Raw genomic sequence first — 23,495 nt, 5'->3', positions numbered from 1 at the left:
GTGCGACTGTGCCTGTCGTGTCTGCGTATGCTCGTTTTCTTACTCAGACCTCAACACGTCAAGAGACATACAGACTGTGGAAGGTTGAGGTGAGCCTGCAGTGGACGTGGCTTTAACTTGAGCTTCTGCCGTGTTTGCTGTTTGCTCAAACGTGCATAGCGATGGCTGTTGCACCAAGTTGGACCCTCGCTCTGCCACTGCTAACCACAAACAGAAAAGAAAAAGAAAACAGAAGAAAGAAAAATGAAAGTGACGAGGTGCAGCGGAAGCGCGCAGGGCTCATAACCGGCAAGTCCCTTGATCGAAGCGAAGCGTTGTTAGGAATTTGTTTACTTTCTCTTTTGCTCTCTGACTTTTCTTGCCTTTTCTTACTCTTAGAGTCTTAACAACTCGATAGCTGCTGCGATTTGAGCCGTCTGTTCGTAGTCATGTCCTTTCACGTCACGTCCTTGGTACTCTCCTTTTACACGACCCATTTGAGCAAATACGGAGTGCGGAGGAAAGAAAAGACCAAAGCATTATATGATGTCGCTGCCAAACTCCACGGCCAATCACCTGTACCTCCATGCCACATGGAACAGCCTCACGACGGACGTAGTGAGTGCAGCACCCACTGTCCTCCATCCAGATAACAGCTTCGAGTTGTCCCTCGTGCCCGATAACAGATGTCAACTATTCTGTTGTCAACATGAAGAAAAATGATAAAAGAGACACAGCCACAAGCGGCTCTTCTCATATCCTCTTATCGTGTTATCACTCGACCTTATGATAAGAGACGGTCTGCCGTTTGCCTTTGTTTCGTGCACATCGAGGCTTATCCTGCCTTGGTTTTTGTCGATTTACGTAAAGCCAGGCCACGGGACTTTGCGGAGAGAGCATTAGCGGCGGCAGAGAGAGGCGTAGGCTTCACAGCAAGCTAAAATATAATGCACGTGACCCCCCTCGAAAGCATGGAACACCGCCTGACCCCTCCCTACCCGACGGTAAGCGGCCTCAGAGAACGCCGTCCGTCAGAACCAGCCTACAAAGTTACATCAGAAAGCACAAAAAGAAAAGTTACGCAAAATGCACGTTGCAGACAAAGCATGCAGAGCAGTCAGAGAAAATCATGCACATCGTTATGTCCGTGGGCCCTGCTGCTTGCACCTTCACTTAGGGGTATAGCCTCGCAGCTCATTTGTCGGCATACCTTCACTTAGGGGTCTAGCCTTGTCGGCCGCGTCGGCTGTTTTGTGGTGCTTTGGGGCACATTGGGTGAGCCAAAATGCGCCCCTTCTTGTCTGCGTCGGCACACCTGCACTTAGGGGTATAGCTCGCTTCGTCTGATCCAAGCTCAACCTCTGGTCGACGCCCCTTTGCCGCCTCTTTTTCCAGTCTCTTTACCTAATTGGCGGGGCCGTCCAGCCCTTTCTTACGAGACATTTTGTTCCTTTGGCTCGTCTTCCGTTCCTTTTCTTCCATTCTTCTTTGGCATTTCCAATCTTATCAATGGAGCTGAAGGGTGAGATAAAGTAAAAGAAAAAGAAAAAAGGGTCAGCAGGACAGCCCCCCGAGGCAGAGACCACGACAACAGGGCAAAGGGGAAATGGAAACAGGACAATGTGTATATAAATGGGCAACCCATGTGTCTTTCTTTTTGTTAGAATCTACGTTTGCTATCAATTTACAATCTTTAGCTAGATTGCCCTCCAATGCTCTTCTTTCCCCGAGCTGCTCCTACCTTTGTTGCCTCGAAGCTCTGTCACCCCTCACATTCTGTCCGATCGCCCCTGCCCTACGTCACGCAGCTGCCGGATTGGGACAACAACAGAGAACACTTACTGAGAATCTCGGATTGAGAGAAAACAAACAACGTCGTCGCTCGTCTTCGCCCGTCTTCGCCCCCTTTCACAAATCTGATTTTCTTCTTTTCCCAACCTACCTTTGCTCTCCCTCTCGCCGCTCAAAAATGGCAACCAACGGAAAGATGACAACCTCCATGGTGACGTCAAAGTTCCTTGACCACCAGTCCGACCTGGGCGTCGTGGCTGTCGGCTTTTCTGGTGGACAGGTATGTTCTTCGCTCTCCCTTTTTTTAATTTCATTATTACGTTTTTTACATTTTGTGCATTTTTGACCCTCCCTCTGACCGTTCCAGTGCAAACCCGGCGTCGACGCTGCCCCTTCGGCCCTCATCGAGTCTGGCCTGCTCACCCAGCTGCGCGACGAGCTCGGCTACACCCTGCACGGCGACGACAAGGTCCACCTCTACACCGACTTGGTGCCTGCCAATGACGCCGACTACCGCGGCATGAAAAACCCGCGCGCCGTCTCTGCCGTCACCGAGCGCATCGCCGAGCAGGTCTACGCCCAGTCACGCGAAGGCCGCCTGACCCTGACGCTGGGCGGCGACCACAGCATCGCCATCGGCACCATTGCCGGCACCGCCAAGGCGACGCGCGAGCGTCTGGGCCCGCGCGGCGAGATGGCCGTCATCTGGGTGGACGCACACGCCGACATCAACACCCCCGAGACCAGCGGCAGCGGCAACATCCACGGCATGCCCGTGGCGTTCTTGACCGGCATCGCCTCGGACACAAACAAGGATTACTTTGGCTGGCTGCGCCCGGAGCACCGCCTCAATGTCACGAAGCTCGTGTACATTGGCCTCCGCGACGTCGACGCCGGCGAGAAGCGGATCCTGCGCGAGCACGGCATCAAGGCCTTTAGCATGTTCGACATTGACAAGCACGGCATCGGCCGCGTCATGGAGATGGCCCTCGCCCACATTGGCTCCGACACGCCCATCCACCTGTCCTTTGACGTCGACGCGCTCGATCCCATGTGGGCGCCCTCGACGGGCACGCCCGTGCGCGGCGGCCTGACGCTGCGCGAAGGTGACTTCATCTGCGAGAGCGTCCACGAGACGGGCCAGCTGATTGCCATGGACCTCGTCGAGGTGAACCCGAGTCTGGCGCCGGAGCAGGATATGGGTGCGCACGAGACGGTGCGTGCGGGGTGTTCGCTGGTGCGGTGCGCCCTGGGCGAGAGCCTGTTATAATTAGGCAGGTGAAAGTGGAAAGAACGTGAACGTGAACAAGAAGCGAGAACGAGAACGGTAATGACAACCTAGACATGGAATGGGACATGGGTTAATGACACATCAGAGATTAGAAAGGATACATGAATTCTGAAAGCGTAACCAACATTCGTTTGTACTACATAATGTCGACAAGAATGACTTCAAAACCGAACGCCGTTGTATGAATGATAATGTACAGTGGGTTGAGCATACATGCTCGTTTACGTATGTGCTGTGCTGTGGTCTACGATGTGCAGCCGCCTCAACCACCTCAACTGCCGCGGCGTCGGGCATCCGACTGTGCCAGCAGCCCCGCTGTCTCGTACGTGCCCCAGCCCTCTCGTCGCTCTAGGAAGCTGTCCACCCGCCCGGCGCGGCTCAGCGGCGCAATCGCGGCTTGCTGGCTTTGGAGCGTCGACGAGATCGCCGCGTCGTGCTCGTCCCGCCTCGCCAGAATGCTGGCCCCGTGGCTGCTCGCTCGCGTCATCTGGCCAAAGCCGCCCAGAAACACGAGAACGAGCACAACCACGGCAAACCCGCCGTTGGACATGAACTGCTCCGTCTGCTTGGCCCCCGCCGCATCCCCCGACGGCCCCGCCCCGTTCTCCTGTCGCCACCGCTCCCAGTCCTCCCACGTCGCATTGTACGCCGCGCTGCCCTTGCGCTGCCGCCACGTGTGGTCGTACTCGCCGCCTGCCTTCATTTTGTCTCGGTCCCTCGGGGACGCCCACCCCTGGCCGTACAGGTCGTACATCCGCCGCCGCCCCGCGTGGCTCAGAATGTCGTTGGCCGCCACAATCAGCCGGTACCGCTCGAGCCGCACCGCCGGCGACAGCCCCTTTACGTGGGCCGGCGTGCCGTGGTGCATGTCCGGATGGTACTGCTTGGCGAGGGCATAGAAGCGCTTCTTTTGGTACGCGGCCGTCTTGTGCTGGCCAAAAATCTCGTACGGTGTCGGGTTGGGCGACGCGGGCCACGTATGGTGGGCCATCTCCCCGCGACTGTCGGACCCGTGTTCCCGAGGCCGGTGTCGGCCGTGCGCATGACCATCGTCGCTGTGCAAAAACCCGTCGTCATGGATGGCCGTGGCATAGGCGCGCGTGGACGTTGTCCGTTGTATGGGACGAGCGTCTGGCCGAACACTGGGCCGTCGGGAGACGGGTCGTGATAACGGTCTCGATAACCTTGCGAGTGGCGCCACAGTCGTCCGCCGCGGGGCCCGCGTCAACGCAGTCCGGGCATTGCAGCAGTAGGGACAGGCGCCCATGTTGTAGTATGTCGAGCGATTCGAGTTTGAGATGCAAACAAAGGCTCCAAAAGCCAACGTCGATGTTTGTTCATGTCTTAATCGTATGAGAAGTGCGGAGTTGCCATTCCCATAGTGCGCACGTGTGGGCCCCCTCGTCCACCCGTCATTGCCCTTGCCACCACCTGCCGGAAATGCAGTGTGGGAGCCTTGGGCGCTGGAGGGCAAGTGCGACTAGCCTGGTCCGGCTTGCTTCTTCGCACCTTCCACCAAGGCCAGCATCCCCACAATTCACGTGCAACGTCCTGCCCGCCCACCGCTTCTCGAGCACCCCGAAAGATCGTCTTTTGACCTGTCAGACCTATTTTTCCCGCCATGGAGAGCCTTCCGTTTAGCAAACAGAAAAAAAACACAACCTCACAACTTCCGCCCTCTACTCATCACAACCACAGCCTCAAAAACCACCATTGTGATTTCGCCTTTGGACTGAAATCTATCTCAACTAAGCTACGTTTATTTTTTGTCCTACATCTGTGCTCTCTTAGCTTACTCGCCTCCCCTACTCTTGACATTCCGCCTCGGACGCTTGCCACTGTATCCTCAAAAAGCCTCGCGATACCCCTCCCGTTCCTTGCAACCTCTCACCTTTGCCGACTCGCAGCGAACCCTACGTTGCCTCTGACCTCTATCTAAATCGACTCTCATCGACGTGATCGACAGGTCTCTTGACTTTAGTCTTGGCCTACCAGACGAACAGCGACTGCCTGCCTCGACAGCGGCCTCCCTTATTACCAAAGAGCTGAAAGAATCAGCCAGAAAATCTACAAAGTTACAAATAAACAGACCAACTCACGGGGCCTCGACGTCTATTACTGGGCCGACACCTCAGTCCAGCCGATATCTACGATAATCATCTCGCCTTGACGAGCACCACGACGCCCAGTCGCAACAAACGATCCTGCAGGCAAGACGACTCTTGACTTGCATCGACGACAATCTCTTTAACACCACACACACTGCAGACGAACGCTCGACAAAGGCTCCCTCCCTCTGTCTTGAGCGATTCTTCACGAGATCTTCTCTCCCACGCAACCCTTACCTCCACTTTCACCTGTACACCAGAGAGCTACAATGGCCGACGGGCTCGTTGAAAAGTTAAAGTCGGCCACGTTAACGTGCGTACACCAGCAGGCATGGACAGCCTTGCTTTTCTCTGCTTTTCCATGCCCCTCCCTGATCCCAAAGTCGCCCATGCTAACGTCCTTGTCCTTCCCGCAGCGATGGCGCGACGCAAGACGATTGGAAGAAGTCTCTAAAACTGCCGCAGCGGGACAATAGACAGCAAACTGAAGTGAGTGTCTATTCCGCAACAGTCCCGGCTGCTGACTGCAAGACCACAGCTAACACTCTTCTTTTTTCACCACCAGGATGTTACAAATACAAAGGGCCTCGAGTTCGAGGAGTTCAACCTCAAACGCAACCTGCTCATGGGCATTTTCGAGGCGGGCTTCGAAAAGCCATCCCCTATCCAGGAAGAGAGCATCCCTGTCGCCCTGACCGGCCGCGACATCCTCGCACGTGCAAAGAACGGCACCGGCAAGACGGCGGCCTTTGTCATCCCCGCGCTCGAAAAGATCAACCCGAAAATCTCCAAAATCCAATGCCTTATCCTCGTGCCCACGCGCGAGCTCGCCATGCAGACCTCGCAGGTGTGCAAAACGCTCGGCAAGCACCTCAACCTCAATGTTATGGTCACAACGGGTGGTACTGGCCTGAGAGACGACATTGTGCGTCTGCAGGAGGCCGTCCATATCGTGGTTGGCACGCCCGGTCGCATTCTGGATCTCGCTAGCAAGGGGGTCGCCGATCTGAGCGAGTGCCCCATGTTCATCATGGACGAGGCCGACAAGCTGCTGTCGGCCGAGTTCACCCCCGTCATCGAACAGCTGCTGCAGTTCCATCCCAAGGACCGCCAGGTCATGCTCTTCTCCGCCACGTTCCCGCTGTCCGTCAAGGACTTTTCCGACAAGAACATGAGCTCGCCCTACGAAATCAACCTAATGGACGAGCTGACGCTGCGCGGCATCACGCAGTACTATGCGTTCGTGGAGGAACGCCAAAAGGTGCACTGCCTCAACACACTCTTCTCCAAGCTGCAGATCAACCAGTCCATCATCTTTTGCAACTCGACCAACCGCGTCGAGCTGCTCGCCAAGAAGATTACGGAGCTCGGCTACTCGTGCTTCTACTCGCACGCCAAGATGGCCCAGCAGGCGCGCAACCGCGTGTTCCACGACTTCCGCAACGGCGTGTGCCGCAACCTGGTGTGCTCGGATCTGCTGACGCGCGGCATCGACATCCAGGCCGTCAACGTCGTCATCAACTTTGACTTCCCCAAGAACGCCGAGACCTACTTGCATCGCATCGGTCGTTCGGGCCGGTACGGCCACCTGGGTCTTGCCATCAACCTGATCAACTGGGAAGACCGGCTGAACCTGTACAACATTGAGCGCGACCTCGGCACGGAAATACAAGCGATCCCCGCGACCATCGACAAGAGCCTGTACGTCTACGACAGCCCCGAGAGCATCCCGCGGCCCATTGCCACGCTGGCCAAGCCGGCGCCACACCATGCGCCACCTCCTCAGCAGCAGCAGCAGCAGCAGCAGCAGCAGCAAAGCAATGGGAACCAGTCCGCCCCGGCCGGACCTCTCTTCCAGCAACACAACCCCTTCCCAGTGGTGCCGCAGCAACCGCAGCAGCAACAATACCCGGGACAGCAGCAGCAGCAGCAGCAGCAGCAGCATAGGGGCCAGGTTCAACCGTCCCTGCCGCAAGCACATGGTGGTTGGCAGTCGCGTGATGGCGGCAACGCCAATGGTGGTGGTGGACGTGGCAACTACAACAACAACAACCGGGGCCAGTCTTCCGGGTTCCGCGGCGGCGGCCGTGGCCGTAACAACGGTTACCAGGGCGGCGGCGGCAACAGGAACAACCAGCACCAGAACGGTGGCGCTCGTGGCCGTGGCGGTCAGGGTCAGGGTCAGGTCCAGGGCAACAGCACACCGTCTGCCCAGCAGTAATGTGCTCCGAACTTCGTGTCCATTTTTTCCCCTATTTTTTAACTCCGACACGACTTTCTTTCGACTGTATATATTCTCTCCCATTTTACGACTATCTCGGCATTGTTCATCTTTCTCCTCGACTTTCTCTGTCGCTGCAGACTTCTTTCGAGACGTCAGTTCTTTTTCTGTTTCTTTTTATCCCGACGGCGAACAAACGGGTGCATTCAGCGCACGTAACGGCAGCAACATTCATTTGTCTACTCTTTTTTTCCACTGTTGTCTTCCTTTTGTCATGATGATGTTTGTAAGAGCCATCTATTGCTGTGTTAACCGTCGTTTTGTTTTGTCGCCTCTCTCACTTTTTTCTTTCTACTCTTATCTGCTCCTTTTCATTCTCTTGTCTGTTTTACTCAGGAGATACCAGGCATGCGATTTGGGCGTTTTCACGGAAAGGAGTGCCTGTGGATACGAGGGTATGGTCGGACGAAGGATTTTGTCGGTTGGGAGGAGGATGGTTTTATTGGGACGGACGATATAGGACATTTGGTTTCCCGCCTGTTTGGAGGTGATGTTGAGGAGACAGACCAAATGTTCTCGGCGTTGGGAGAAAAAAGGACTCGGCATTTCTGACTGTTTTTATGCTACTTTGTCCTGTTTGTTGCGCATTGCATTCTTGTCCTTGTTCGACAGGGCAAAGCAGTCGGGAGACGAAGACGAAACGGGACGGTGATTGTTGGAGCTGGGGCGGAACGCGGTCGAAGTGGTGAGGAAAGATGGACGGTGGTATGCGACTTTGTTGGCGGTGATGTCGAGGGACCGACAAGCAAGTGTTGCGTGTTGAAGCGATGTCCTGCGTGTGCCGCTTCCACCAAAACAGGGGACGACGAGACGACGAAAAGACGAAAAAGAGGAGGAAAACGAAACCAAAAACAAAAAGAAAACTACTAAAAATGCTTGAGAGTGCTCGAGACACGGCTTTTCTTGACAGGAAAGCTCTCTTGCAAACGACTAGAATAGATTCCAGGGTGTGTTGCGCAACGAGCGTACCAGACAATACAAACCACTATTCTTTCTCTCACTCTGCGGATTTGGCTGGACTGTGCGTTGGCTCTTGAAACGATCTGCGTACAACTACGACAAGGACACCACTTGTCTGTGTGTCCGAGTGTCCTACTTGATTTGCACTAATTTCCACGACTGGCTTTACGCCGGTCGCGAACACACATCTACGAGCTGAGTTCACATCGCCATTGCTCACAACCACAATGCGAGCTTACACAGCCCTTCTCGCTCGCACGGCGGCATGGGCCATGGCTGAACCGTCGTGCACAACGGCCACCTGGGTCTTTGACAACCTCTCAGCCAAGCCGCCCATTACGTCGTACCCCGACGACGCCCCCCCGACAATGTACGCGTAGTATGGGCGGATGTGATGGACCGTGTGTACTTGTGGACGTGGTCCGGTGATGCTGGTGCAGCCGCATGTAAGAGTGAGGTGTTGCAGTCGTGGTTGTGGTGGTGATGGTGCATTCATACCCAGTAAGCTGACTGTGTTTTGACGACCGGACTTTTTTGTAGAGGCCGGTGCCGAAGCGGTCAGCTAATGCTGCGGGGCCCTAGGGACGTGGATGGTCAGGTCTCCGCCCGGAGTTTTGCTCCATGCAGCTCTTTGCCGCAAAAGGAAAGAAGCGACAAAAGTGGCTCCGTGGAATTACCGTAATATAACGACGATATATATGGCATTGGCTCTCGTCCAGTTTCACATTCTTCTATTAGGGATTTTGTCGTTTGCCGTACATTTCGTTCCTTTCCATTTTTCATCGTTATCACAGCGCCACCCGCATCTACACCCACAATGGCCGACCGTTTCTCGCAAGCCGTCAAGACGGCGTTCGCCGCCTTTGAAAAGAAGGGCAAGGACAATTCCACAGGCTCGTCCGCCACTCTGCGGCTGACCTTTGGTAGCCAGGCCGACGGCGCCGCGCCCGTGGTGGTCGACGCGACCAATGCCGGCACGCACGTGACGCCTGTGCAGGCCACGCCGGAGCCAGCGCTCGCGCTGGCGGCCGCCGCTGCGGCCACCTCGGCGCCCGACACAAAGTACCTGGCCATCTCCCTCGACCCGGACGCGCCGTTCCCGTCGTTTCCCTTCTTGGGCCCCATTCTGCACGGCGTCCAGGCTGATCTGACCATCGACAACACCACCGGCGACGCCGCCTGGCGCCCCCTCACATCGTCCACGCCGCCCACCCTCCACTACATCAAGCCCGGCCCGCCGTCGCCGAGCGCCGCCCACCGCTACATCTTTTTGCTCTACAAGCAGCCCGAGGGCCTGGACGACGCCGCCATCCGTGCCAAGATGGGCTGGGCCGCAAAGGGCCCGGCCCTGACGCGCTCGGGGCGGATGCGGTTCGTCGTGGGCGACCTGGAGACGAAGCTGGGGCTGGGCGCGGTGGTGGGCATCAACTACTTTGAGTCGTCGCAGTAAGCGGTAGCGGCGACCACGAGGAGCAGTGGGCGCAGTGGGAGCACAACTGACGTCAAGAGGACGTTTGTTAGCAACGGCAGTGATGATCGCAGCAGGAAATGGACGCGTATGTAGATGAATACCCAAAATCCGGTGGATGCACATTTGACAACAGATAGACACAAAACCACAATCAACACTGTTTTGGCACCGCTTCCCATCAAACCCTGCATGGTGGACAACGACTGGTTGAGAATGCCAGAAAAGATGACGACAGTGGCGGCACATATGGGCGCCTGTGCATAGGGCTCGACAGGCCTGAACGCACCGCGCCCCGCTGTAACTCTCTAAAGTCAGTGCTGGTGTAGAACGCGCTAACCTCGATTGGGCAAAAGTAAACAGCACTTCAACTAACACGAGCGAACACCGCAGACAGTGGCGAGAGAGAAACCACTTGGCAAACCCAAACACGCGATCCACTTACACGGCCGCGGACTCGCAAGGACTCGCAAGGCGACAAGCGAGAGCCTCTCGTCTGCGGGACAGAGAAACAAGGTCGTGCAAAGGCGCGTCTGGAGGTGGACCTCTTCGCGGCTCCGGGGCCCGTTTCGAGACCCTCTCGTTTGACGGGTTTGTTTACTTTGTTATTGTCTCCAGATCTCGTCCTTTGCTCTTGTCTCTTTATTCTGTCTCTCTTCTTTGTCTACTCATTTGTTGTCATATTCTCTCTCTCTCTCGTTGTTTGTGTCACTACATAAACGCGTCTTTCTTCTTTGCTCCTTCCTCGCACTTCCTCGCTCCTCGCTCCTTCCTCTTTCCTCTTTTCTCTTCCTTCCTTCAATTGCAGCCTAATTATCCCCTTTTCTCTTGGTGACCACCTTCTCACCAACCCACTATCGCCGTGTCTTCCTCCTCTCCTTCGTCATGGCTGACCTTCCCATTGCCCTCCGCCGGACGCGTCGCAGCACCTCCTCGCTGTCGGCCGCGTATCATGGTGCCCCAGCTGACATGCCGACACCTCCACTGACGCCGTCCATGTCCACGGCCTCTCCGTCATCGGTTGATTCTGGCCCTTCCACGCCGTCCTCCAGGCAGACGAAGACGCCGTCTCGTCGTCGCATCCCGCAGTCGAGGAAACGCGATGGCACTGCAAAGTCCAAACGCGTCCGTTTCTCTAACCCAGGGCCGAGGCTGGCAGCATCGGACAGCCCAGACACTCCTGTGTCATCGCCGTCCGGCTGCAGCTGTTCCACTGGCTTGACACCCTTCATCCGTCGCACCTCTCTACAGACAGGCCTTCCCGTCAGCGGGGATGTCACGTTCCTGCCTCTGCGGCAGGTCCTCGACGGCCGCGTCCAGCGTCGTCTGCGGCGGAACGGCCTGAGCGAGGAGATGAACAAAGTGTACGCCGAAAAGGCTGAGGCAAAGAAGAAGAGGGCCGCCGAGGCCGAGCGCGAGCTCGAGCGGCTGCGCAAGGCGGTGGCAGAGAAGGACGAGCTGATTGAGCGGCTGGAGGGCAACGCTGGCGACGACACCGTGTTCCAGGACAACGACCGCGTCATGGCCCTGCAGCGGGAGGTCAGCATGCTCCGCCGCCAGTTGGCCAGTGAGCAGCAGCCCCAGCCCCAGGCCATGGACAGCTACGACCGCACGCACAACTGGACCATGGCCGCCCGCGACCCGTTTGCGTCAACCCTCAGCATCGACTACGCCGATCGCAACAGCTACGTCGACAACGGCTATGGCTTTGACGACGACGCCGACGACGACATGACCGAGGCCATGGCCGATGTGGACCACCCCAACACCCCCCACATTATCGACGTCGACGGTGCCGACCTCTTTGGCGACGACACCATGGCCGAGCTGCAGTGCAGCACGCCGAGCCGGTCACGCCGCCAGCAGCCGAACGCCGCCGCCAACAAGGACGACAGCCAGCAGGCCATGTCGTTTGCGCAGTCGTTTCCCACGCCACCGGCAACGAGCCCCATTGTATGGGCAGACGATGCCGAAGTGGGGATGCCCACTGCGCCCACGACGCCGACAACGCCCATCACGCCGCGTATGCACCTCTTTTCAACCCGCCGCATCCTCGCGTCTCCCGTGTCTTCGCCACCCCAGCCACCACCGGCCTCTCACATGGTCGACATGGATGTCCAGGCGGCACTGCCAGATCCCGAGACACAGCACCTTCGCGGCCAGGTCACCGACCTCGTGCGCGCCCTCGCCGACAAGACGGCCGCTCTCGAGGTCCTGTCCAAGGCGCTGGAGGAGCTGTCTCCACAGGAAGAAGAGTCGGACTCTGGCGCCGCCCGTGACGCTTCCGACATTGTCGCCCGCCTCGAGCTCGAGTACCTCACCCCCGGCGAGATTGAACTGCCTCTCACCGCGCCCGCCGCCGCCGTCCTCGATTTGCTGCTGAGCCGTCTGCGCGCGCTCGCTCAGCAGGTCCAGGCCGCCGATGCCCAGATTGACGAGTACCATGCCCTCGAGGGGAGCCTGCGGCAGCAGCTGGGCGCGCGCGTGCAGGCCATGGACGGCATGGCCGCCGACCTCGTGGCAAAGGATGCGACCATTGCCGCCCACGAGGCGACCATTGCCGACCTCAACGTCGCCGTCGACCGCTTCAAGGGCGCAGTGGCCAGCTACGCACGCGACGTGGCGGAGCTCGAGGCGCTGGTGAGCCGGTTGGAGCAGGATGTGCAGCGGGCGACCGCTGAGGCGGCGGACGCCAAGAAGGACATCGCCGCCGCCCAAGCACACGTGGCCAAGGCCCGCCGCGCCGCCGCCACCCACGGCCAGGCCCTGGCCCTCCGCGACGCCCGCGTCCACGAGCTCCGCGGCGAGATTGGCGAGCGCGACGCCGCTCTGCGGGCCGCCCAGCAGCGCGGCCACGAGTCGGCGCGGCAGCTGAGGGAAGAAAATGCGGCGCTGGCCGAGCGACTGGCGGCCGAGACGCAGCGCGCCGCCGCGGCGAAGGCGGCCGTGGCCACCCTGCAGGCGCTGCTGGATGCACCCGAGGACCACAGCAGCAGTAGTGCCGCAAACGCCAACAAGAAGGAAAAGAGAATGTCCCTGGGACGGCGGCTGTTTGGTCGCCGGAGCACAAGTGGTGTGTCGACCGAGGCGTCGACAGGTGCGTCGGAGTCGCAAGGCACCTTGTCTACGCTTCCATCTACGGAAGCAGCGCCCCGGTCGACCAAGAAGCGGCGGCGGTACGACAGTGGCCTGGGCTTCTTGGATGAAGAAGATGCAGGGGACGTGTAACGATGCATTCTTTGTTTGCATGTGTACGGTGTACGGCGTATTTTGCGTCATGTCCTGCCATTTCTTGCCTTTCTTGTCTTACTTGTCTTTCTTGTCTTTCTTGTCTTTCTTGTCTTTCTTGCCAACTTATCACTCTTTAACATATTTTCTTTTGTCAAAATTCATTATTTGTTCTCTTCCGTATCGAATTGTGATATCTGTATGCTATACGCTACCTGCTCCTGTCTGTCCCCTTCCCCCATACCCAACCATCCCGGTGTCGCCTAATATACATACACAAATTCATTGTTCTGGATGTCCGTCAGGTCCTCAAACGCCCGGTCGCCCGTCGGCGCACCGGTCTCGCCCGTCTCGCCCTGCGTGACCATCTCCTGCATCATCCGGTCAGCGTCTTCCGCCGAGAACAGCGACACGTCCAGAATCACCGCGCTCTTGCCCTCTGCCAAGCGCCGCGCCGCGTGCAAGGTGTTCATGATCCGCAGGTAGCCCATCGTCACCAGCGTGAGCACAATCAGCACCACGTACAGCGCCAGGTTGCTGCGCAGGCCGCGCTTGTAGAGCGGCGCCTCGGTCGTCTGGTACAGCTGCGGGCCCACGACATTGCCGACGCACTGGCCAATCGTGAAGATGGCCGTCGTGCACTTGCGCTTAGTGTCGCCGGCGGTGTTTTGGGCGGACCACGAATAGATAATGGGCGTGATGCCCGGGTAGACGGAGATGAGATAGTAGCCCACGAGCAGAGCGGCACGGTGCTCCGGGTCGTGCGGCACGGCCATGAGGACGGCACAGCCGGCAATGGGCGGGAGGCACAGCAGGATGAGGACGGGGCCCTTTTTGCGGATGTAGGTGGCCAGAACCGCACCGCCGACCGTCGCGACGAGCTGGACAAAGCCAAAGGGGATGTTGAACAGGATGGTGTCAAACGAGTCAAAGCCAAACGACTTGACAATGAGCGGGCCAAACGTGGAGATGCCGCCCGAGGGAATGCTAATGGAAAAAATCAGGGCGGTCCAGCACCACGTCTTAATGTCCACCAGCGCCTCGCGCACATGGTCCCAGCGCCACTCGCGCGATAGCACACCCATCTGGTTCAGCCGGAGGCGCTCGACGGCCATGACCTTGTCGGCGTCGTTTAAAAACTTGGCCTCGACGGGCGAGTCCGGCATAAAGATGTACATGACCAGCGAAAAGGCCACCGTGATGACACCAAAGAACAAAAAGATGATCTGGTACGAGTGCAGCACCTGCGAGTGGATGTGGCCCAGGCCGTAGGTGATGAGCGAGCCAAACATGTTGGTGATGCCGTTCATGGCGTACCAGTAGCTGATGCGCACCGTCTGCTCGCGCCGGCGCCACCACATTTGCGTCACGGCAATAAAGCAAGGTGCCACGCAGGCCTCGAACAGGCCCAGAAAGAACCGCGACGCAATCAGGCCCTGGAAGTTGTGCGCCGCCGTCATCGCGGCCAGCGTGGCGCCCCACAGCAGCACAGCTGTCGAGATGAGCTTGCCCACGGGCACCGTGACCAGCAGCCAAGCCACGGCCGGCTGGGCCACCAGCTGCGCCAAGTACACGATCGAGCCGAGCCACGAGTACTGCGTGCCCACAAGGTTCGTGTCCGTAATCAGACCAAAGACGGAGGCGTACGACAGCGTGGCCTTGTCGAGGGCCTGCAGAAAATAAACGACCAGGATGATGGGCAAGATGACCAAGTCAATCTTGCGCAGGATGCGCTTGTTGTCGGCAGGCGACACAACCACGCGCTCACCGCCGCTAGCCCCACCAATCTTGCGGAGCAGCTCGCCGGCAGCATCGCGTCTGCGCGGGCCCTGCGAGTCGAGGGGCGGGGCGGGCTCGATGCCGAGCTGGTTGGTGGGCGCCGTCGTACTGGTCGCTGGCTGTGTGGTGTTCTCCACGGCCTCGATGCCGGGCTTCTGCTGAGCGTCGGCCATGGCAGGAGGTGGTGGTAGTGTGCGTTGGTACGTATGGATGGGTGTTGGTGCTTTTGGATGGTTTAAGGGATGTCTGTTGACGGAAGCGGGTGATGGAAACAGACAAGACGAGATGACGGGGGAAAGGGAAGACAGTAGAAAGATCAACACGAGGGAAACACAAAAATAAAAGTTCAGACAAGATTCAATGGAATAGTCTTTAATTTGTAGGCATAGGGTCGTATGCGCTACGAATGGCACGTTCGGCCCCAATGATAGACAAAATGATAACCGAAAAGTACGAAACAACCTCATCGACTCTCTCTTGTGGCATCAAGGCTAGGTCGCAGGCCATCCATCGACAGTAAGGAAATACAACATTCTCCAAAAGATCTTCCGTTCTCCGTGGGACAATGCAGTCCGAGATGGGGTGGGCTGCGGCTTGGCTATGTGAGATTGGGTGGCGTCTGGGGAAGAGATCGCTTGCTGTACGATTCGTATGGCGTGGAGAAAGATGAGTGAGAAAGATAAAGATGCGGGACTAGAGAGGCTGGGGCACTAGGCTTCCCACTCTCCACTCACTGGGTACCACGACATCCAGCTGGGGTATCTTAACATGGAGTCTGCCTCGGCATTAACATGGCAACTGGGGTGCGGAGTAGACCAACTTAGATCAAAGCACAACAGACATCCATGAATACATGCAAGGCAAAAAAACAAGACTTTAACGTTGCAATTCAAATGCTTTTTGACAGGCGCCACATTTTGACAAAGAGGGTGTTGTCAAACGATGGGGAGAAGAATGGCCAAAGAGGGAGATAACAAAAAGGAGAGTGCCGTTGACCGGGACAGTTACAAGCACCTCTATGATATGTCGTACTCTAACTTGGTCAGGTGCCGTCAGAGTGTACTGGAAAGGTTCGTAGTTGAAGTTGGTTAAGTTGGTTGAGGTTGGTTGCAGTGATTCAGTCGGCCGCCACCGTTGCAACTCTGGAACGTGCGCCACACCACAACCACGGCCTAGCCGGCAAAATGATTAAGCAGCGTGAGGAGGACCCGGATCCGGACGACGCAAGTGATCTGGTTGGGGGTATGTAAACTTCCAGCTTTGAACAGCCAATTCACTGCCAAGTAGAAATAATCGAACAAACACTCCGTACAACGCCAGCAAAACGAGACTATGCTGGCAAGGGGGACTGTGGGGGAATGAGAGAGAAATACAGAATAGACAAGCGCGAAAGGCCGTCGTTTGGGGACCATGGGGAGAACGAGGGCACAAACTGTGGAGGAGACGGACTTGCCATGGGGATGTCGGCTGCGGAGCCGGGGTGAAGTCGGGGAAAAGAGCAGAAAAAACGAGTTTGGCGAGGACAGGGCATGGACCACAGGAATAGCTAGGAACATCGTCGTCGTCTTGTTTATGCACGTCGGTGTGTCTCGGTGTTCTGGACCGAGAAATCGTGACATAGGAAGTGACCGTCCGAATCAGGCAGGGAACTAAAACAGAAGGATGCTCATACATTGCCCGTTCGAGTAAACGACCGTGAAAGGCAAAAGCCAACAAATGGAAGAAGATGACAAGACGGAACTCTCCGGTGCAGGTCGTAGGCTTGTAATCGAATTGGGATCAACAACCGGTGGGATCTTGGAACGGTCACGATGAGTACAAGTGTGGCGCGAGACGGGGGAGGTTGAGAAGTCGTGAGGGGGAGCGTAGTCCCGAAAAGAAAAGCGCGGACAAGGCTCACCGGCAGTCGTCGTTGTTTTGTCGGCTGCGCTTCGGATGCGAGGTTGGCCCAGTCGTGGTGACGAACGACGACAGTTTGAAAAGGGTGAAAATTTCCGAAAACTAAATAGGGGCTGCGAGGCAGAACATCTGTCAAACGGGCATGCGACATTCACCAAAAGAGGAAAGAGGAATCACAACAAACGATGAAGTCTGTCGAGGAAGCTACGCCTGGCCTGGCAGCCTGAATTGTCAACAAAGGAAGTCGCGATTCGCACACCGAGACGACCGAGATATCATGACACGAGAAATGCTAAAAAGGAGACTGTTACAAGATCAATGTGACAGGGACACGAACTAGAACAAAGAAAGGCTCCAGGAAGCGACAATGCGGACGATGCTAATAATCGCGGGTTTTTAAAAGGCCACCAATGTGAGGCTGCCGATTGCGTGGATATCTGGGTTATCTGGGCCATCTGGGCCATCTGAGGTGCCATGGCCCTCGGTCAAGGAACATGAGGCATGGTACAAAGTGGATAAAGCGCGTGTTTTGATATTTTGACCTGATTCCAGCGAGGATCGTGACGCGGTGACCGTCGTGAGCGCAGAAGTGGTTTGCCAAGAGTTACGACGATGTGAGTTAGTGGGTTCCCAGGGCCTCGGAAATCTCCGCTAGGCGTGTCCGTCGCTTTCCAGCAGGCGCTAACGCACCTAAACCCCAGGGGCTACGCCTTGTAAGCCTGGTCCTGGAAAAACACTCATCTGCCGCGGGGCGACTGCCGACTTACAGAGCATTCCGACGTTGTATTTCGGACTGTACCACGCGCTAGCACACCCAACACCCACTAAAGCCGGCCCAAAACCACTGAACTCGAGTAATTACCGAGTGCACCCAAAACAAGACGAATAAGCTCCCTCATCAATATGGAATACTAAAAAGTGTAAGAGCACGGACGTTCATAGGCGGAACCATCATCAGGCGTTGTACGAAGATGTAAAATGAATGCGAGCTGACACATCTATTATCAACACAAAGGGCCCGCAGTTAAAGAAAGCCAAGTAACAGAACGCCGAGCCCAAAGGCGTGAAATCGTTAATTACTGGGCACATAAAACGGCGGTATCAGCCCTAACAGATACATCTCTGAGCCTCAGAAAGAGCACTGCGCCAGGGCACAGTCAGAAACCCAATCGTGGCCTTGTGACCACATCGAGCTGTCGATTTTGACCGCCCAAGTACCAGACAACGGGAGAGACTGAATACTGTGTAGAAAAGACGCGGGATCACCCACTGTCCAGCTGTCAGCTCCCCGCACGCTGCATTTCCCCTCAAAACCCATCGCTTCACGTGGGGAGGCCCAGCCAACCACAGGTCGCCGTCGGGCCTGAACGACCTCCGTCTGGCGTAGACCTCTTTCCTCTTTGGGCAACTCCAACGAACTACTTGGACCAGAAGCCAACGCTGTCTGACGCTCAACTCTTGAACTGCGTCTATTTTCAATATCCATGACACACAACAAAGCCAATGGCCAACTAGAGGTGCCGATGAAGGTAGCTGGTTTGCGTGTCTTCTCCAACAAGACGCAGCGAAGCATGCACGGGTTGGAGAGGCCGTTGCTGATGGCCACCGTTTTGTACAGGAGGAAGCAGAAAGAAAGATGCATTTAACTTGGATTTACTTTTGCTCATCGTTCTCGTCTACTCAGGAAAGCAGCTTCCGCCTGTCATGTCCCCAATCTGTCCCTCGTCCTCATGTGCCTCTGGCGCTGATGCTTCAGTCCAATGGAGCAACATTTTCCAAGCATTATTAAAAAAAAAAAAACGCATGTAGAAAAAGCACCAACAAAACTACACACTACACAAACTAAGCACACCATCCCGCGGGATGGTCAACAATGGCATCACTAGACCGCGTCTTTTCCAGCCACAATTCGTGCAATCGTCGTGTCATCCTTACTGCCTTCTCCGCTTACGGACCTTGTGCTTCAAATGTCTCCTGCCTAGAGAGCACGGCTGGTCCTCTCCACGTACTTTCTCCGCTTGTTAGCCACCGTCGCCACGAGCTCATCTACAAGCTTCAACAAATGACCAGCATGCTTGTACACTCCTTGTACTCTAACAACGCCCTTCTCAACGTAGTCAATATTCCCCCATTTAGAGTATTTTCTTCCAATGTCCTAACATTTTGGCCGGCCTCGTCCCCTCGTCCGCCCGTCTCACTGCGGCCTCGGCTTCGCTACATCTCGCCCCGTCCCAACGACACATCGCGCCCGTCATCGGTCCACAAGAGCTACCCTGGCTTACACACTGTAATCGTGCCTTTTCCAGGGCCTCTTGTCGAGTCTCGTCACGTCTTTTTCTGTAGTCATTGTAGCTTCACCACGATCCCTCCTTCCCTTATAATCGTGCTTTCTGGAGTTCCTTCCGCTGCCATTGCCGGCCCTCGCTCGTTCCATTCGTACTTTCTTCGTCTTCTCTCCCGTACCCCCTTTTTCTCATCCTTCCCCCTCCCCAAGTCGTCACAATGCTGCATCAGTTTGAAAACACTCCCCAGCAGTATGCTCTGCAGGAGCCGGCCTCGGCCACCGCTCCGTCGGTTGCTCTGCGCTCGACCGAGGCCGTCAACGGCAACCACTTCGATTTTACCTTTGAGGCCGTCCGCCCGGGCGTCTTCCGCACGACCTTTGCCTCCCCAAGCCACCCGCTTCCGCCGTTTCCCAGTGCCAAGCGCGTTGAGGCAAGCTCCTCTGTTGGGGCACCCAAGACCTCGCTTGACGCTGCCAGCAAGACCTTCTCCGTCGTCTCCGCCGATGTCACGGCCACCGTTGACTGGTCCGGTGCGCCCATTGTCTCTCTGACCCGTGAGGGCGTCGCCAGGCCGCTGTACCGGGACATGGCCTACCGCTCGTATGTCGTCGACGGCCCCGGCGTGGCCCACTACTCCTCCTACAAGAAGGACGACCTCTACGTCGGTCTCGGCGAAAAGGCCGGCCCCATGAACCTGGCCGGCCGCGGCTTCCAGATCACGGCCAGCGATACCTTTGGCTACGACGCCCTGCGCACCGACCCGCTCTACAAGCACATCCCCTTGCTGCTGCACGTCAGCCGCCCGACGCCCGCGCAGCCCAGCGGCCAGTGCGTCGGCCTGTTCTCGACGTCGCACAGCCGCGGCACCTGGAACGTCGGCTCCGAGATTGACGGCATGTGGGGCCACTTCAAGGTCTACCGCCAGGCCTACGGCGGGCTCGAGCAGTACCTGCTGGTGGGCCACAGCGTCGCCGAGGTCGTGCGCCTGTACGCCGACGTCGTCGGCTACCCGCTGCTGACGCCGCGCTACATGATGGGCTACGTCAGCGGCGGCATGAAGTACACCATGGAGGACGAGCCGCGCGCCGCCGACGTCATTGTCGACTTTCTCGACAAGTGCGCCGCCCACGACATCCCCGTGTCGGCCTTCCAGATGAGCTCCGGGTACACCATTGCCGAGCAGCCGCCCAAGACGCGCAACGTCTTCACGTGGAACTACCACCGGTTCCCCGACCCGCGCGCCTTCACGGCCGCTTGCCACAAGCGCGGTGTGCGCCTGCTGGCCAACATCAAGCCGTACGTGCTGGCGAACCACCCGGCGTACCCTGGCCTGAAGGCGGCCAATGCCTTTTTCAAGGACCCCAGCGCCCCCCACAAGGACAAGGACGGCGACGACGATCTGCAGACCGGCGTTGCCCGCCTCTGGAGCGCCGGCGGCGGCGAGAGCGGAGAGGGCAGCCACATCGACTTTACGAGCAACGCGGGCTTCCATTGGTGGTACGACGGCGCCATGGCGCTCAAGGGCGTGGGCATCGACGCCATGTGGAACGACAACAACGAGTACAACATTTTCAGCGACGACTGGGAGTGTGCGCTGGAGACGGTGCCCATACCCGCGTCCCTCACGAGCCGCAAGATTGGTCTGTGGGGCCGCGCCATGCACACGGAGCTCATGGGCAAGAGCTCGTACGACGCCTGCGTGGCCGCCGTGCCCGACGAGCGCCCGCTGGTGCTGACCCGCTCGGCCACCGCCGGCACCATGCGGTATGCCTGCTCGTCGTGGAGCGGGGACAACGTGACCAGCTGGGACGGCATGCGCGGCGCCAACGCCATGTCTCTGAATGCTGGTGTGTCGCTGCTGCAGTGCTACGGCCACGACATTGGCGGCTTCGAGGGCCCGCAGCCCACGCCCGAGCACCTGGTGCGCTGGGTCCAGATCGGCGTGCACCAGCCGCGCTTTGCCATCAACTGCTACAAGACCTCGGAGGACGACAACCTCGTGGGCGGCGTCATCGAGCCCTGGATGCACCCCACGGCCACGCCCCTCGTGCGCGCCGCCATCAAGCGCCGCTACGAGCTCGTGCCCTACACCTACTCGGGCGCCCTCCAGTCTCACCTGACGGCCCTGCCCTTGATGCGCTGGACCGGCTGGGGCTACGAGACCGACCCCGAAGTCTGGACCGCGCCGCTCCTGGCGGGCGACACCCAGTTCTGGTTCGGCGATGCCCTCCTTGTCGGCGGCGACGGCATCTATGTGCCTGGCTCGTCCGAGGCGCGCGTCTACCTGCCCATGGGCGATGCGACGGCCGCCGGTTTCCTAAACGTCAACGCCCCCCACGAGTGGCTGCCCGCCGGCCAGTGGCACACCATCAGCAGCGCCTGGCACGCGTCCATCCCCGTGCTGGCCCGCTGCGGCAGCGCCGTCCCCGTCGGCCGCAACCTGCCCACGACGAGCCGCAAGGACGGCCGCCACGCCGAGGCCGAGCAGACCGAGTTCCCTAGCATCGCGCTGGACGACTGGCGCGCTGTCGAAGTGTACCCGGCGCCAGGCACTGTCTCGGGCGGCGCCGGTGGTGCCAAAGATTCTACCTTCACAACCACCTGGCTGGAAGACGACGGCATCTCGGCCGAGGGCCGCTCGCCCATCTACGAGATGTCCGTGACATACACGCCCTCGGCCGGCGCCATCGAGGTCGCCGCCTCGGCCGCCCCCAAGGTGGCTTCCACGGCCCAGGGCGACGACGTCCCCAGCTCGTGGGCCCCGCTGTGGTTGTCCAACGGCCTCGACGTCATCTTGCCGGTGGGCGAGGAGCGCGTGGTCAAGGCCGCGGACGGCCAGACGGTCGAGGACAAGGGCCGCGACACCAAGGGCCGCCGGGTGTACCACATTGCCGTGAAGGCGTAGTTGCATCCGAAAAGGAAGACGTCAAAATCAAGGGGAAAAAAGGCAAACGGGAAGAATCATAGACTTGTTTTTTTCGGCTATGTACAAAGAAAAAATGTATACAATTAATGGAGCATAAATAACGCCCTACAAAGCGTAGACGGCCAAAACGGCTACGCCACCGATCCCGAGCAGGGCCATGGTTGCCCGTGTACCGGCGGGCGGCGCGGCCCCGGCCGCTGGTGTGTTTTTGCTGCCATCGGTGGCTTTTGCGGCACCGCTGCTCGTCTGTGTTGGCGAGCCCGTCGCGGTGGCGTCGGTCAACAGCCCGGCAATCTCTGTCGACACCACCGACAGTACCGTCGACTCAGCCGTCGTCGCCTGTGCACAGATGCCCGGTGCCAGCGACTTGACGGCGTTCAGGTCGGAACTGTTGCAGCTGTTGTCCGGCCCCAAGAGAATGCAGGCGCCGAGCTGGGCCGCCAGGGCCGAGGCGCCGGAGCCGGAGCCCGAGGCGCTACGGCAGACGCATGTGAGGTCGGTGGCGGCACAGCCGAGGTTAGTGGAGGCGCGGGCCAAGCAGGAGAGGGCGCATGGCGGGATCTGGGCGATGAGGTCGGGGAGGGAGGTGGCGGTGGTGGATGTTTTTGTCGTTGGTGCCGTTGACGATGACAATGATGATGAAGCTGCTGATGCCACGGAAGCAAAGACGATGGGTATGGAGAGCCTCATTTTGAGGAGGCCGCTGTGACGTAGTGATTGCTCTGTGAAGCCTCTCGAGCGTGAAGGCCGAATGTCGTAATTTAAAATAAGTAAACATAAGTAGGCGTATGTAGAAGGTGTATAAGAAATTAAGTTGTTGCGGCTGATATGCCAAAGGCTTGCTGGATGAAGCGTATCATGAAATGAAGAAAAAAAAAAAAAAAAAAAAAAAAAAAAAGAAAAGTGAGAGACCCAGCTTGATGAGAACGTCAAAATGGCGGCAGGAATATTAAAAGGATAAAAACATTAAGGGTCACTAAGAAGAAAAGATAGGCACCTTTCGGGAAGAGTCAAGATGCTATACGATGAATGAGAATGAAATAAATTCAGTTAAAAGCAAAGGAAAAATGACGTGAAAGTGAATTCAATAAAAATGATAAAGAAACCGACACATTCGAGAACGAATAAGATAACGACGCCCGTCAGCCGTAAAGCACGTCTTGGGGGTCGCGACGAATACGCGACCTGGTGGTGGAAAAGCCACACAGGATGACAAGGCGTAATGATGCAGGACGATTGCCAGATAAGGCAATGCAGAGGGGCCAAGGGAACAGTAGAAAAATAAGACCCGTGCCAAAAGAAGTCTAAACAGCAAAAGCACCAGGAGCTGAAAATAGACGCTGGCTCAGCCTCGCTCCCGAACAAAAATCGAAAAAGGAAAAATGGTGTAAGAGGCAAGGTGGGATAGTGAGAAGAGGAAAAAAGAAAAAGGAGAAAAGATAAAGTTTAAAAGCCAATTGAAAGGGAAGAGACCTTGACACAATAAAGAAGACAGAAAAA

At 57.5% G+C, this 23,495-nt stretch overlaps 9 protein-coding genes across 9 annotated transcripts; 6 read left to right on the top strand and 3 right to left on the bottom strand.

The window, feature by feature from the left end:
• Nucleotides 1–1,948: 1,948 nt before the first annotated feature.
• On the top strand, nt 1,949–3,040 carry SPSK_04404 (arginase; the record flags this gene model as incomplete). Its single annotated transcript, XM_016731211.1, has 2 exons — nt 1,949–2,050; nt 2,138–3,040. The coding sequence occupies 2 exons, from the start codon at nt 1,949–1,951 to the stop codon at nt 3,038–3,040; spliced, it is 1,005 nt and encodes a 334-aa protein (XP_016586214.1).
• Nucleotides 3,041–3,332: 292 nt separating this feature from the next.
• On the bottom strand, nt 3,333–4,328 carry SPSK_04442 (hsp40 co-chaperone; the record flags this gene model as incomplete). Its single annotated transcript, XM_016731249.1, has 1 exon — nt 3,333–4,328. The coding sequence occupies one exon, from the start codon at nt 4,326–4,328 to the stop codon at nt 3,333–3,335; it is 996 nt and encodes a 331-aa protein (XP_016586213.1).
• Nucleotides 4,329–5,438: 1,110 nt separating this feature from the next.
• Nucleotides 5,439–7,390, top strand: SPSK_04095 (ATP-dependent RNA helicase DDX6/DHH1; the record flags this gene model as incomplete). The annotated part of the gene is made up of 3 exons (XM_016730906.1): nt 5,439–5,482; nt 5,586–5,658; nt 5,735–7,390. 3 exons carry the CDS (start codon nt 5,439–5,441, stop codon nt 7,388–7,390), a joined length of 1,773 nt encoding a protein of 590 aa, XP_016586212.1.
• Nucleotides 7,391–9,227: 1,837 nt separating this feature from the next.
• On the top strand, nt 9,228–9,860 carry SPSK_04566 (uncharacterized protein; the record flags this gene model as incomplete). The annotated part of the gene is made up of 1 exon (XM_016731369.1): nt 9,228–9,860. The coding sequence occupies one exon, from the start codon at nt 9,228–9,230 to the stop codon at nt 9,858–9,860; it is 633 nt and encodes a 210-aa protein (XP_016586211.1).
• Nucleotides 9,861–10,763: 903 nt separating this feature from the next.
• SPSK_04025 (uncharacterized protein) lies at nt 10,764–13,106 on the top strand (the record flags this gene model as incomplete). Its single annotated transcript, XM_016730838.1, has 1 exon — nt 10,764–13,106. The coding sequence occupies one exon, from the start codon at nt 10,764–10,766 to the stop codon at nt 13,104–13,106; it is 2,343 nt and encodes a 780-aa protein (XP_016586210.1).
• A 263-nt stretch (nt 13,107–13,369) lies between these two features.
• On the bottom strand, nt 13,370–15,058 carry SPSK_04188 (allantoate permease; the record flags this gene model as incomplete). The annotated part of the gene is made up of 1 exon (XM_016730999.1): nt 13,370–15,058. One exon carries the CDS (start codon nt 15,056–15,058, stop codon nt 13,370–13,372), a length of 1,689 nt encoding a protein of 562 aa, XP_016586209.1.
• Nucleotides 15,059–16,069: 1,011 nt separating this feature from the next.
• Nucleotides 16,070–16,369, top strand: SPSK_04713 (uncharacterized protein; the record flags this gene model as incomplete). Its single annotated transcript, XM_016731510.1, has 2 exons — nt 16,070–16,127; nt 16,173–16,369. The coding sequence occupies 2 exons, from the start codon at nt 16,070–16,072 to the stop codon at nt 16,367–16,369; spliced, it is 255 nt and encodes an 84-aa protein (XP_016586208.1).
• Nucleotides 16,370–19,286: 2,917 nt separating this feature from the next.
• SPSK_03983 (alpha-glucosidase) lies at nt 19,287–21,974 on the top strand (the record flags this gene model as incomplete). The annotated part of the gene is made up of 1 exon (XM_016730798.1): nt 19,287–21,974. The coding sequence occupies one exon, from the start codon at nt 19,287–19,289 to the stop codon at nt 21,972–21,974; it is 2,688 nt and encodes an 895-aa protein (XP_016586207.1).
• A 126-nt stretch (nt 21,975–22,100) lies between these two features.
• On the bottom strand, nt 22,101–22,685 carry SPSK_04583 (uncharacterized protein; the record flags this gene model as incomplete). The annotated part of the gene is made up of 1 exon (XM_016731385.1): nt 22,101–22,685. One exon carries the CDS (start codon nt 22,683–22,685, stop codon nt 22,101–22,103), a length of 585 nt encoding a protein of 194 aa, XP_016586206.1.
• Between the last annotated feature and the right edge of the window lie 810 nt (nt 22,686–23,495).

Source organism: Sporothrix schenckii (genome assembly GCF_000961545.1).
Source record: "Sporothrix schenckii 1099-18 chromosome Unknown Cont47, whole genome shotgun sequence".
In the NCBI taxonomy this organism is placed as follows: domain Eukaryota; kingdom Fungi; phylum Ascomycota; class Sordariomycetes; order Ophiostomatales; family Ophiostomataceae; genus Sporothrix; species Sporothrix schenckii.
Note: the sequence above shows the minus strand (reverse complement) of the source record. Positions and strands in the feature narration are given on the sequence as shown.